At 39.8% G+C, this 14,822-nt stretch overlaps 1 protein-coding gene across 11 annotated transcripts in view; it reads right to left on the bottom strand.

The window, feature by feature from the left end:
* SIRT6 (sirtuin 6) overlaps positions 1-14,822 on the bottom strand; it is a 271,908-nt gene that overhangs the window by 29,258 nt on the left and 227,828 nt on the right. For 7 of the 11 annotated variants that reach the window (XM_073685270.1, XM_073685298.1, XM_073685318.1 and 4 more), the window contains one exon: positions 8,513-8,762. The exons of 2 other annotated variants lie outside the window; for them this stretch is intronic. In XM_073685270.1, coding sequence (XP_073541371.1) covers positions 8,513-8,762 — 250 coding nt within the window. Of the gene's footprint in view, positions 1-8,475; positions 8,763-14,822 lie in introns of those variants that run through there. 2 more of the 11 variants (XM_073685308.1, XM_073685326.1) reach the window with 1 other exon arrangement.

Genomic DNA, 14,822 nt, shown 5'->3' with positions numbered 1-14,822 from the left:
GTCTGGAGATGCCGTGGAAAGTGATCTGCTGCCTGAAACATCCTTCAGCATGACCGGTTTGGTAGTGGGTCAGTAATGGTGTGGGGTGGCATTTCTTTGGAGGGCCGCACAGCCCTCCATGTGCTCGCCAGAGGCAGCCTGACTGCCATAAGGTACCTAGATGAGATCCTCAGACCCCTTGTGAGACCATATGCTGGTGCGGTTGGCCCTGGGTTCCTCCTAATGCAAGACAATGCCAGACCTCATGTGGCTGGAGTATGTCAGCAGTTCCTGCAAGATGAAGGCATTGAAGCTATGGACTGGCCCACCCGTTCCCCAGACCTGAATCCGATTGAGCACATCTGGGACATCATGTCTCGCTCCATCCACCAACGTCATGTTGCACCACAGACTGTCCAGGTGTTGGCGGATGCATTAGTCCAGGTCTGGGAGGAGATCCCACAGGAGACCATCCACAACCTCATCAGGAGCATGCCCAGGCATTGTAGGGAGGTCATACAGGCACGTGGAGGCCACACACAAGACTGAGCCTCATTTTGACTTGTTTTAAAGGACATTACATCAAAGTTGGATCAGCCTGTAGTGTGTTTTTCCACTTTAATTTTGGGGGTGACTCCAAATCCAGGCCTCCATTGTTTAATAAATTTGATTTCCATTGATCATTTTTGTGTGATTTTGCTGTCAGCACATTCAACTTATGTTATTTGAGTGTTCCCTTTATTTTTTTGAGCAGTGTATATTAATATGATTGTTATGAGCGTGGGGTAGGTCAGGAGACAAGCCTTGGGGAACGTGCACATGTTTATTATTTGAAGCTGTAAAATCTGATGCAAATTTTCAGCATATGTGTTGGCAGGAAAAATGTAGCATAAAATACATGAGGTTTTGATGTGTTTTTCTTACGGATTAGTATGAGTGAAATCTGCAGCAAAAACTTTGAAATAGTTGACATGATGTAGATTTAACTCTGCATCAAATCAGCAAGGAGAAAATAAGCAACATATGCATGAGACTTCAGGTATCCCATTCACTTTGCAGGAAATCTTTCAGGTTTTGTGACAAACCTGCGCAGAAAAAAACAAAATTGCAATGTGTACACAGACCCTTAGGCTATGTTTACACGTTGCATTTTTGCTGTTCTTTTTCTGCAGCCAAAACCTGATCTCTTCGCAGTAAAAAAGCTGCAGGCAAAAATCAGGTTTTGCTGGTGTTTTTTGCTGCATTTTTCAGGATCCTAAAGTTTAGCTTTGCTTCCACCATACAAGAATGAACAATGCAAGGTGTTAGGCCACCAATGGAAGACATATGTGAAAACGTAAAACATTTTGGGGAAAAAAGGACAACTTGATCTAATTATTTAGTGGAAAATGTTTTTTTATGTATGAAAAAATAGTGACAAAAAAGTTCATTTAAGTTCATGAAAAGTGTGTGTGTGTGGGGGGGGGGGGGGGGAAGAGTTGAATTGGCCAAGCATAGTTTACCTAAGACATTGGCAGTACATGGAGTTGGTAGACATTGTTTAGCTCAGGGCTATTGAGGTGGTCAGGAATTGTTTTTTTTTTTTTTTTTTAGAATTACATAAGCACTAATTAAACTGTACCAATCCTGTCATATTCAGGTAAGGACACCAAGATATTTTAGGTTAAACTTGGGAAAATCACAAAAATAAATGTGTTTCACATCCTGCTGTACGTGCTTTTTTTCCACTAAAAATGCTGCAAAAATTGATACCAACGTTTTTTTTCTGCATTTGTGCTGCTATTTAGCACTTACTCATTGCTTTCTATGGGTGAAAAGCACTGCGAAACCACAAAGAATTGACATGTTGCAGTTATCAGCAACAGTTTTCCAATTCAGTCAGGAAAAAAAAATGAAGCATGTGCATGAGATTTCGAAAAGTTCAGCTTTTGTTGGTACTGTAAAAGGCAGCTTTTAATTAGCATAAAAACCGCAGAAAAAACGCAACATATGAATATAGCCTTAGGCTATGTGCCCACGTTGCGGACCTGAAGCATATTTTTTACGCTTCTCCCTGGTGGGAAAATCGCATGCGGATATTACATGCGGTTTTCCCGCCAGGTAGAAGCGTTTGTGAGGCGTCTTTGCATGCATTTCCGCATGCGGGTTATCAAGCACTTCTCCAAGCATCACTTGGAAAAGTGCTTGACAACTTGTTCAGAATGGTAAAAAATAAAAAAATAAACTTTATACTCACCTTCTGATGCATTCTCTGCCCCGTCCGGAGGCTTCAGCGGCTCACGCTGTTGTGTGCAGGACCTGCGGTGACGTCATTGAGTCATGTGGTGGGTCACATGACTCAATGACGTGGCAGGTCCTTCAGACAACAGCGCGACGGAGGGAAAACATCAGAAGATAAGTATGAACTTTATTTTTTTCTTTTTTTTACAGGTTCTTTGGTACCCAGGTCTGGATGAGAGTCTCCTCTCCTCCAGACTTGGGTACCATCCGCACATTGATTCCGCTGTGCTTCCGCAAAATTAATGAACATGCTGCGGTTTTTTGACCGCAGCATATACGCTGCGGAAAAATCCGCAGCATGGGCATTGACATTGCGGAATGCCATTGGGGACCATGGGGTGCGGATATACATGCGTTTTTCAAGCGTTTACGCTGCGGAAATTCCGCAGCATATACGCTTGAAAAACGCTACGTGGGCACACAGCCTTAGGATCCGTGCCCATGATGCGTTTTTCAAGCATTTATGCTGCGGAATTTTTGCAGCATAAACGCTTGGTAACCCGTCCCCCATGGTCCCCAATGAAATTCCACACTTTCAATGCCCATGATGCGGAATTTTCTGCAGTGTTTTTGATGTGCAGAAAAATCCGCAGCATGTCCATTATTTGTGCGTTTACGCATGCGGAATTGCCATCTACAATGCATTAGAAAACGCAAGGCAATTCCGCATGTGCAAAACGTGTGAAAAACGCGTGTCAAATTCCGCGCGCGTTTTTCCGGGCAAGGACATGCAGAAATGAAGCGGAAATTTTCAGCTTCATTTCTGCGTCGTGGGCACATAGTCTTAGAGTGTACATAGCAGTGGCCATCAATCTGCACAGCAGAGGGCAGTGTTCGCCATTAACCCCTTTACCAGCTAGGAAGTACAGGTATGTCCTAGGTGACACATGACAGCTGCTGTCAATCTTTGAATAAAAAAGAAAATATATCTTTAAAAATATATAAAAAGTTCAAATCACCCCCCTTTCAACCCATTCAAAATAAAACAAAAAATCAACTATACAAATATTTGGTATCGCCGCGTTCAGAATCGTCCCGATCCAGCAATATATAAAAAGAATTAATTGGATCGTTAAATGGCTTAATGAGAAACAAAAAATGAGAGAGAATTACGTTTTTTTGGTCGCCGCAACATTGCAATAAAATGCAATAACAGGCGATTAAAGGCTTGAACCTACCTCAAAATGATAATAAAAACGTCAGCACAGCGTGCAAAAAATAAGCCCTCAGCCGGCCCCAGATCCTGAAAAATAGAGACACTACAGGTCTTGGATTATGGATTTTTTTTGTTGTTGCAAACTTTGGATTTTTTTTACCACTTAAATAAAAAAGAACCTATACATGTTTGGTATCTACAATCTTGTAACGACCTGCAGAATAATAATGGAAGGTCCGTTTTAGCATTTAGTGAACATGGAAAAAACGAAATTGTGGAACTGCACTTTTTTTTGCAATTTCACCGCGCTTTGAATTTTTTTCCTGTTTTCCAGTACACGATATGGTAAAACCAATGGGGACCTTCAAAAGTACAACTCGTCCTGCAAAAAGCAAGCCCTCACACGGCCACATTGACTGAAAAATAAAGTTACGGCTCTGGGAAGGGAAGCAAAAAACGAAAACGCAAAAACTGAAAAACCCAAGGTTGTTAAGGGGTTAATATAGGCTCTTGAATTTCAGTATACTTTATTCTTTCTATTATATTTAGTGTATGATGGAAGATTGGTTTAGAATTAGCTTCTCTTTTTAATTAAAGGATTTTCCATATATTAGAACAAACAAAAAATAGTGTTTTTAACAGAATGAATAGCTAAGTATTGCAAGGTGACTTAACTGCAAAATAACATACTCATCCTTGGCTAAATATAATCTTAAAAAATGCTAAGGGGAGTATTTATACTCTGCTGTAAAATATACAGTGGGACCGCAAAGGCAACCTAAATCTACCAGACATTTATGGCATATGCTCATACAAAACTTTAACCCATTCCTGGCATATGAAATACTGGTACATTATATTTTGGGCCTCGTTCTTTGCTCCTGTGCATCTTTGCTGGCAGATGATATATTATTCAGCCATCATCTGCCTCCAACAGCCACAAGAAGAACGGAACTCCAACACCGCTGTTAACCTGTTAAATATCGCTGTCAATCTTTGACAGTGGCGTTTATAGGGTATGGTCCAAGGGTGCATGGTTATAACTGAACATCGGTGGGCAATGGGTTGCCATGACAGCCTGGGGTCTGCTGAAGGCCCTCAAGTCTGTCATGGCTGGCATTCATAGGAGACCATGAGTTTTGCTATACACATTTCTTGCCATTTTATTACTATGTATAGCATAAGCAAGCAGACAATTACAGGTTCAAGTCCCCTAAGGGGACTATGCAAAATACAGTGAAAACTTTTTTAAATAAAAAGTTCAAATTACCCCTTTTTCACTATTAAAAATAAATAAATATTATTTTCTTTTTTTAAATTACATATGTGGTACCATCAAAGTATCAAAGAAATAAAATTAATTAGCCTGGTCAGTAAACTGTAAAAAAACCACAACACACCAGAATTGCAGTTTTTCAGCACCCACATCACCTGAAAAAAAATGCAAGAGCAGGCCATCAAAATACTGTATCTATCCGGAAATAGTATCAATAAAACATCAGCTCAGAGTGGAATAAAAAAGCCCTCAGATCACTCAATCAACTGGAAATTGAGGATGGTATGGGTCTTGGAAAATGATTACACAAAAAGTTTTTTTGTTTTCACAATGCAAATAAAAAAAACAAAACTAAAAACATGTTGTATTGCTGTAATCATACTAACCTGGAGAATCATATTGCTAAGTCATTTTACCATAAAATAAATGCTGTACAAAAGAAAACCCAAAACACAATAGTAGAATGCATTTGTTTCTGAAATTTTTGCTGCAGTTGTAATTTTTCCTCCTCTTTCCAGTTCATCACATTATAAAATGAATGGTTCCATTTCCATTCGAAAGTACAACTTGTCCCACAAAAAAACAAGTCCTTATATGGCTATGTTGACGGAAAAACAAACATGTTATGGCTCTTTGAAAAGGGAGGGGGGGGGCAAATGCGCAAAAATTGAAAATCATCATGTTGGGAAAGTGTTAAAGAAAGTGTTATCTGTCAGCATCAGAAATGCCGTCTTCACAACTCCTTTTTCCTGTTTAAAAGCAGTTTCTGGGTTTTCTAAGCTATTCTATTTAAAATATCTCCATACTAAAATGTAAGTAAACAATACGGCAATGAATTTACAATGTGAAGCCATGGACACTTAGGGTATGTGCACACGATGCAGAAATGCTCAGGATTTTTTCCTGAGCGTTTCTGCATCTCTCTGGCAGGAAAAAACGCATGCGGATTGTACATGCGGTTTCCTGCCACGGACATGCGGAAATGAAGCGGTCTTCACTTTCATTTCCGCATGCGGGTTGACAAGCGCTTCCCAAGCGGTTTTAGCATCACTTAGAAAGTGCTTGTCAACTTCACACTATATAAATCCATGCAACCGGCATGGATTTATATAGTGTGTGATGTCAAAAAATAAATAATAAATCTATACGTTACCCTCTGATGGCCCCCGGTGTCCTGCTTCATCGGTCCCGGCTGCCGGCAGTGAAGACTGTAGGACCTTCCGATGTCAGCGTCACGTGACCCGTCACATGACTCTGACGTCAGCGAAGGTCCTTCATTCAACCGCGAAGTGCGCGGGAAGCCGGCAGGACGCAGCGCGGGACGTCAGAAGGTGAGTATATATATATTTTTTATTTTATTTTTTATTTTTTTTAATGGTACCTGTGTCTGGATGAGAGTCCTCTCATCCACACCCGGGTACCATCCGCACATTAGACCGCATGAAAAGCGCATCAACATATACAGTGATGCGGATTCCATGCGGTCTAATGCAAGTCAATGGCGGCAAAAGAGCAGCGTTTCCGCAAAATTAATTGACATGCTGCGGATTTTTGACCGCAGCGTTTACGCTGCGGAAAAATCCGCATCATGGGCACAGCACATGCGGATTTCCATTGGGGAACATTGCTGCCCTTCTACCATGCGTTTTTCATGCGTTTCCGCAACTGCAAAAACGCCGCGGAAACGCACGAAAAACGCATCGTGTGAACTCAGCCTTATTGTATCTCTGCTGTGATGTTCAATAACCCCTGTGATGGCTCAAGCTTTGCTCCCACTCCAACGCTCTTAGATAATTTCTTAGGGCTTGTTCACATGTTGCGTTTTTGCCAAGTTTTTTTCCGCATGCGACTACTGCAGGGAGAGGGAGAGGCAGCGTTTTACAGTACTAACAAAGTGAATGACATTTCTGAAATCTCATGCACATGAAGCTTATTTTTTTCCTTGCAGATTTAAACAGAAGTGATTTTTCAAACCTACAGCATGTCAATTCTCCCAGCATTTTTCACCCAAATGAATGATAAAAAAAAATGCACGTAAAAGACAAAGGAAAAACACACATTCTATGCAGTGTTTTTCCTGCTAACACTGATTTGTGCAGCAGAAAATTTTCCTGCAAATGCTCAACATGTGCACATACCCTTATATTACAGCTGAAACCAGAGGTTTACATACACTATATAAAAAGACACATATGCATGTTTTTCTCAATATCTGACATGAAATCAGAATAAACCTTTCCCATTTTAGGTCAATTAGGATTACCATAATTTTTAATACTTGCCAAATGCCAGAATAATAAGAGAGAATGTTTTAAGGCATTTTTATTACTTACTGCAAAGTCAAAAGTTTACATACACTAAGATTACTATGACTTTAAACAATTCTGGACTGCCCATATGAAGATGTCATGTGTTTGGAAGCTTCTGTTTTTTTTTGGCAACATCTGAGTTAATTAGAGAGACACCCGTGGATGTATTTTAATACACACCTGAAACACACTGCTTCTATGTGTAGCATCATGGAAAAGTCTAAAGAAATCAGGAAGAGAATTGTGGACTTGCACAAGTCTGGCTCATCCTTGGGTACAATGTCAAGATACCTGAAGATGCCTCATTCATCTGTACAAACAATTATACACAAGTAAAAACATGATGGGAATGTCCAGCCATCATACCGCTCAGGAAGGAGACAGCATCTGAGTCCTAGAGATGAACGTGCTTTGGTCTGACATGTGCATATCAGCCCGAGGACAAAAGACCTTGTGAAGATGATGACGGAAGCTGGTAAGATTGTGTCAATAACCACAGTGAAACGAGTACTGTATCAAACATGGGCTGAAAGGCCACTCGGCCAGGAAGAAGCCATTACTCTAAAAGAAACATAAAGCCAGATTAATGTTTGCAAATGCACACAGGAACAAAGACCATAATTTTTGGAGACATGCCTGGTGGTCTGATGAAACTAAAATTAAACTTTTTGGGCATTATACCCATCGTTACATTTGGAGGAAAAAGGGAGAAGCTTGGAAGCCTAAGAACACCATCACAACTGTGAAACACAGGGGTGGCAGCATCATGTTGTGGGGTTGTTTTCAGGAGGGACTGGTGCACTTCACAAAATAGATGGCATCATGAGAAAAAAAGATTATGTGACAATACTGAAGCAACATCTCAAGACATTAGCCAGGAAGTTAAAGCTTGGGCGGAAATGGGTCTTCCAAATGGACAATGACCTGAAGCATGCTGCCAAAATGGTAACAAAGTGGCTTAAGGATAACAAAGTCAGTGTTTTGGAGTGGCCATCACAAAGCCCTGATTTCAATCCTATTGAAAATCTATAGGCAAAGCTGAAAAGGTAGGAACGAGCAAGGCGACCTACAAACCTGGATCAGTTACACCAGTTTTGTCAGGAGGAATGGGCCCAAATTCCAACCAACTATTTTGAGAAGCTTGTGGAAGGGTATCCCAAACATTTGACCCAAGTTATTCAGTTTAAGGGCAATGGTACCAAATACTAATGAAATGTATGCAAACTTGACTTTGCAGTAAGTAAGAAAAATGCTTTAAAACATTCCCCCTCTCTCATTATTTTGGCACATTTGGCAAATATTATAAATTATGGTAATCCTAATTGACCTAAAACGGGAAAGGTTTATTCATATTTCATTTCAGATATTGAGAAAAACATGCATATGTGTCTTTTTATATAAAGTATGCGAACCTCTAGTTTCAACTGTATCTAACGGATTAGCACTGAAAAATCTCATTGTTTAAAAAGAAAATCTTTCACAGACTGTAAAAGTTTATTTAACTTTATGTACAAGTTGTCTCTATTTTTGCTCTTTTTGGCAGGTGAGGCTTCTCTTCAATAGAGGTGTCCCTTTGTTCCTTTGTGATATGTGCTGAATGTGAATCTCCATTCCAGTCAAATTGTTGGTCAAAGACCTGTTCTTTTGATTCGAATTTAATTGAAGGACCAGTCCATGCAGGAATTTTGAGATCTAGACTCTGCATTAACTGAGTCATTACTTCATCCACATATCCATGAATTCGCAGGTCAGCAAAACGATCCTAGGTAAAAGTGGGAGATGGTCAAGGTATTATAAGGTAGACAACCCAATTTACAGTGCAGTTTGACAAGTATGATTAAAAGGACACAAATGTACAAAAAAAACAGTTTCTGCCATATTGTACATTCTATATATTGATCAGTATTTAAACAAATGCAGTATGACTGGTTATGAGTATTGCAGCCCTTGTTATACAAAAAGTACTGAAATGTGTAGAAATTCACCCAATACTTGGTAAAGTATTATGATAAGCCATCAAATGTGTGAAAAAAGCTGGTCTGACTTATAACTTGTAAAACAATGTCATAAAAATTAAGAAAATATTAAGAATTTCTCTCTCCCAGACCCCTCTTCATCCCCTCTCCCCTACAGTATTTGTCAAAAGAGAAGAGATGACACTTTGGCCAGTGGAGTCTATGCAAATTAACACACAGGAGAAATAGCTTGTAAGCAAATGCTAGCACAAAAGGTGTTACTGACCCAATTAAAATGCGAGTGTAGTTTCCAGTGACACAGACCCGCAGCAATTTACATCAAGCTGAGGAAGATTAATCCTCAGCTTCAAAAGAATTCAACAGAAATCTGCAGCCAGGTCGGCGCCGACACTAAATATGGAATATCTGGAGTTCTATACTTCCGATAATAATGGGGCCCATATTTTTAGTGGCGGGTCAGCTAAGGAACAATATGCTTATTTTTCCGTAGCTGCAAGCCCCTCCGGTGAGCTATGGCGCAAAAGTACAAGAATAACGGACCACAGCCAGGTCACGTGTGGTCTCTGGAGAAAGGTAAATTCATAATAGAAAATATGGTGTCGCTTGCAAGCTTCTGTGATCAACCAGTGATACGTTATCCCAGAAGTTAGAGATTCCAATAAAATTATGAAGGCTGGAGCCAAGCCCACATGAGGTCATCACATGGGTGTGTGGCCAGGTCTCTCCATTCGGCATAAAAGACACAGCCGAAGGGGTGGGGGTCAGTGTTCATTGCCGGGGGGTATAGAGACTATAAGCAAAGGATCACGTTCGATAATTGTCAAATTGGGGCACCGCCCCTCCAGCTAAACTGAGTCGTCTCTGCGAACTTTACAGTAAGTTACTTAATTCTGGTTTATTTGTGTAACCTGTACTGCATTGTACCCGGTTGTAAAATCTTTGTATATTATTCCTAAACACTGCCTCCTTTTTGGATTAAATCTAAAATTTAATAGTTCTGCTTCTTTTGTTATGTAATCGTTCCCTCCCCCGAAGTCATATACGCTACCAGAAAGCAGGCGTCTGACCAGGCCTGTATTATATTTCAAACTGCGTCGATGGTGGCAGCTAATATTAATTGGGTTATCGTGAAGCTGGCAGTAACCGTACGGGGGCTTATACACATATTCCATGAGGTGGAATCCAGAGGTGTATACGACATACGCTCACTGGTCGCTTGCCGATAGCTACGTAGTGAGTAATCGGGATCGTATGCGAGCGAATCCCTGCTCAATCCTGACAGTGACGACAGCTGTGGAATATTGTGTGTTCTCCCCGGTGTCGTTAATGACTTAGTCCTGACATAATTCAATCCAAAAATCTTGATAATACACAGACAGTCAGTATGCTTAGCAGGTCTCTTTAAAAAGATAAGATCTTGGTTTCCAGTTCCTGCAGTACTGTGGTAAACTGGTTCAAAGAAACAAGATATGGCGCAAACAAACAAAAAGCAGAGATGTTGGCTCTCTTTTTTTTTTTTTTTAGAGGACTGTTGATACCAGTGGTTGAATCAAAAAGATATTCTGAAGTGTCTGATACAATATAAGTGCCTAATACATTTAAATGTTTTAACCCCTCACCCCCACCCTGTTTTCACCTTCATGACCAGGTCAAATTTTACAATTCTGACCAGTGTCACTAAGTGGTAATAACTCTGGAACGCTCCAATGTATCCCAGTGATTCTGAGATTGTTTTTTTTCCATTACATATTGCACTTCTTGTTAGTGATAAATTTAGGAAGATATTTTTTAGCATTTATTAATGAAAATATTGGAATTTTGGCAAACATTTATCAGTTTCTAAACTTTTAATTTGTATGCCCTTAAATCAGATAGTTATATCACACAAAATTGTTAATAACATTTCCCATATGTCTACTATGCATCAGCATAATTTTTTAAACAAAATATTTTGTTATGAAGTTAGAAGGGTTAATAGTTGATCAGCAATTTCTCAATTTTCAAACAAAATTTACAAAACCAATTTTTGTAGGGTTCACATCACATTTGAAGTGACATTGATGGGGCTATATGCAAGAAAATACTCAAAAGTGACACCATTCTAAAAACTGCACCCCTCAAAGTATTCAAAACTGCATTTAGGAAGTTTAGTAAACCATTAGGTGCTTCAGTGGAAGCGAAGTAAAAAATTAAATTTTTCCACTAAAATGTTACTTTAACATAAATTTTTCAGAAACTACACACCCGTCAAGAAATTTATCTAGGGATGTAGCAAGTTCAAAATACCCAAAGGTCATTCACAGACTTTTAGAACATTGGGCTGAGAAAATGAAAAGTTACACTTTTTTCCAGTAAGATGGAAAATTTTCACAAGGGTAATAGAGAAAGAATGGAGAAAATGTTGACTTTTGGAGTACATATTGTGGATACCATGTTGAAATTTCAGAGCCCCTGAGGCATCAGAATAGCAGAATCCACCCCCCCCCCCCAGCACAAGTGACAACATTTTGGAAACTGCACTCTTCATGAAATTCATCAAAGAGGTGTAGTGAGAATTTCTACCCCACAGATGTTTCACAGAATCTTAATTCATAAGGATGTGAAAGTCTGAATAAAAAATTACATATATTACACTAAAATGTAATCCAATTTCTACTGAACGTGGGGATTCCCTTCTTTCCTTTCGAGCCCTGGCAGGGCTCTAAAGGGAAGAAGAGCCATTTGGATTTAACAGAAATTTAGCTGGAAAAGTTTGTGGGCACCATTTACAAAGCTCCTGAGGTGCCAAAACAAAAAAAAAAACCCCGACAAAAGTGACACTGCCACTTTGGCAGTTACAACCCTCAGGGAAATCATTTAGGAGTATATTAAGGATATTTGTGCCACAATTAAAAAATACATTATGTTTGTTACAACAATAAGCATATGACGGAACAGCAAAAATCCCAGAAAAGTTGCCCAATTTTTCAAGTTACACAACTCAGGGATTTCATCTGTGAGCATAGGCTCACGCCTCTTAATGAATCAGATGCACTCCACCGCCAATCTTGCTGAATCCGGAAGACAGTGTTGGAGTTTGAAAATTGCAAATATGTCATGTTATTGCACCAATACAATGTGCCTAGAACAAGGTGTTCTTCGGGAGACATACACCCCGAAGGAGTAGTTCGGGATTTAATTTAACAATTTAAAATTCATTTGTAGGACAGGTCATCAGTATTATATAAAAGTGGGGGTCCAACACTCCCACTAATTAGCTGAAAACTATTCTGGTGGGAACAAATGAAGCAATGTTCAGGCAAAACACATCAGCCCCATACATTGCTTAGTGGCCACTGCAGAGTACTGCAGTAGAGGAAAATGATCCAGTTCCATGGGGTAAAACGTTTTCTTTATTAGTGAGAGCATATAAATCCAGTAGTGAGGGTAAAAACATAGCATGTCATAGCTAAAAAACAGGTACAACGTCCATAGTTCGGCAGTCAAATGACATGCTGGGCAATCAATGTGTTGTCCGTGCTCTGGGATTCCATGGACACTGATAGCGGTGAGCTGGTCCTTTTAGTCTTTGAGAGTACTGCAGTATAGACTCTTGAATGGGAAATAAAATGCAATTTTTAGCATTGGCCACTAAGGAATGTATGGGGAGAGCCAGTCATTGCTGCAGCTCATTTATGGTTGTGCTTTGTGTAATAAAACCAGCCATTTCATATTTCTGACATATCCAATTAATAAGTCCGCAATCATTAAATTCTGGAAAGTCACAATATAACCACCCCCACACTCCTAAAATAAAGAATGAAAAAATAAAATTTCTGAATTTTTTGTTTTGCCAATTAAAGCATAATTATAACAAAAAAACAAAAAAAAAAATAGTAAACATATTTGGTATTGCTGCATCCAGAAGGATACAATATATAAAACCATCATATTATTTTAACCATGAAAATGAACACCGTAAAATAAAATCATTAAATAAAACACAATAAAAACAATGTTTTTTCATCACCCTGCCAAATAAAGTGGAATAAAACACAATCAAAAAGTTATAAGTAAATATAAATTTATGATCAGTTAAAATGTTATCTCAACTGCCAAAAATTAATATGGCCCTGTCGGTGGAAAAATAAAAAAAAAGATGTAGATGATTGGAGGGAGGGGAAACGTTCAATCCAGCACAACCATCCAGTAAGTAAAAAAGGGAATTAGACCTACCGGTAATTTGGTTTCCAGAAGTCCCTCAGGACAGCATTCCAGGAGGAAGTCTTTCCTTGACCTATGACTGGACAGGATCACAGAGAGGTTAAAAGGCACACCCCCCCCCCCAACTGCACCCCCCCAGTGTTTTTCAAAGTACCACAGAAGGATGGATGCAAATGGTCTATACGAGCCACTAGAAACTCATGCAATATAAACCCTTAATGGCCCCAGCTCGAGCCATGGCGACTTGATGAATGAATGATCTGTAGAAAGATCGATTTGTGCAAGCCTAAAGATAAACATAAGGGAGGGAAAATAATGGTGCTGTCCTGAGGCACTTCTGGAAACTGAATTACCGGCATGTCTAATTCCCTTTTTCCAGTCCGTGCCTCCGGACAGCACCCAAGAAGTAGTACCAGAGAAATAGCACCAGGGTGAGTATAGAAGCCATAAAGGACTGAAGTCATGGGCAAGAACTAGGCTAGATATAGTAAACAAATTATACAGCAGAAACAGAGTAGAACACACCCGTGTTGTACCCCAACACCAATAATGAACCGCAGTGATTGTTAGATAGATTACACTTTGCCCTGTAGGACAGAAGCCTTCAATTGCCAGAAGATCCAACCAATTCTTCAGTACGTGGATAAATGGGCAGAGCATTAGGATGCTTATACCTTACCCACCCAGGAGCCCACGTCTATTCTGAATCCTTAAATATCTAGGCATCAAGCAAGGGGCTGGACACTATGGAAATATATAGTCTGGCAGGAAATATCCCCTGGCATTACCAACGTTGGGTCATTATCAGACCACCTGATAGAGAAGTGTGGATCATCACTCCTGTGGAGCCGATGTTAAAGACATGGAGTCTGGACTCTGGAATTGATGAAATTGGCCTAAATAAATGCCCCTACCATCGGTCGTGTTTTATACATATATAAAGGAAGAAAATCATGAACTGATTTGTTATATCCACATCTGGCTCCTAACACAGGACCTTGGTAAAGCTCAGGTAGGAAAAAACCCTTTCCCACAACATATGGATTCCTTTCGAAACTGCCTCTATATAATGCTTAGTGCAGACATACCGTATCCAAATTATTTTGTTTTTGGTAACCAGGACAAGCTATCAACTTATTAAAAGGCCTAAAAGGTGATCCCACTACCATGGGCAAAGCATGAGATAATTTAATCTGTACATCCGGACTGCAATGGAGACAGGAACATTCTCTATAGCCAGAGGATAGAAAAGTTTATTCCAAACATAGGGAGATTCTCTACTGTGAGGGCAGTGGAACCATGGGTTCTTAACTGTAAGAGCCCTAACTATGGGTTCTTTCCTGAAGGAGTAGTGAGAGTATGATGCCTGCTACCATTTGAAGCTGTATTGTTGATTCACGACAAAAGTACAAAGTAGGCCCTAGATGCCTTCTTTGATGAATAAAATAATACTACAGGTTATAGGACTAGAATCTGTTGATAGGATGTTGAACGAGGAAACTAGTCCGATTGCCGTATGTGGAGTCGGGAAGGATCTTTCCCCCAAACATGAGTAAATTATCCTCTACCTCACGGGAATTTTTCCAGAACAGTAGTATGTCGTGTTATAGGATGAACTCTATAGACCCATGTCTCTCTTCCAC

Source organism: Phyllobates terribilis, unplaced genomic scaffold (genome assembly GCF_046119375.1).
Source record: "Phyllobates terribilis strain yellow unplaced genomic scaffold, ASM4611937v1 Scaffold_1__5_contigs__length_1240528914, whole genome shotgun sequence".
NCBI lineage: Eukaryota > Metazoa > Chordata > Amphibia > Anura > Dendrobatidae > Phyllobates > Phyllobates terribilis.
The sequence above is the reverse complement of the archived record's forward strand: the minus strand, read 5'-3'. Positions and strand labels throughout refer to the sequence as shown.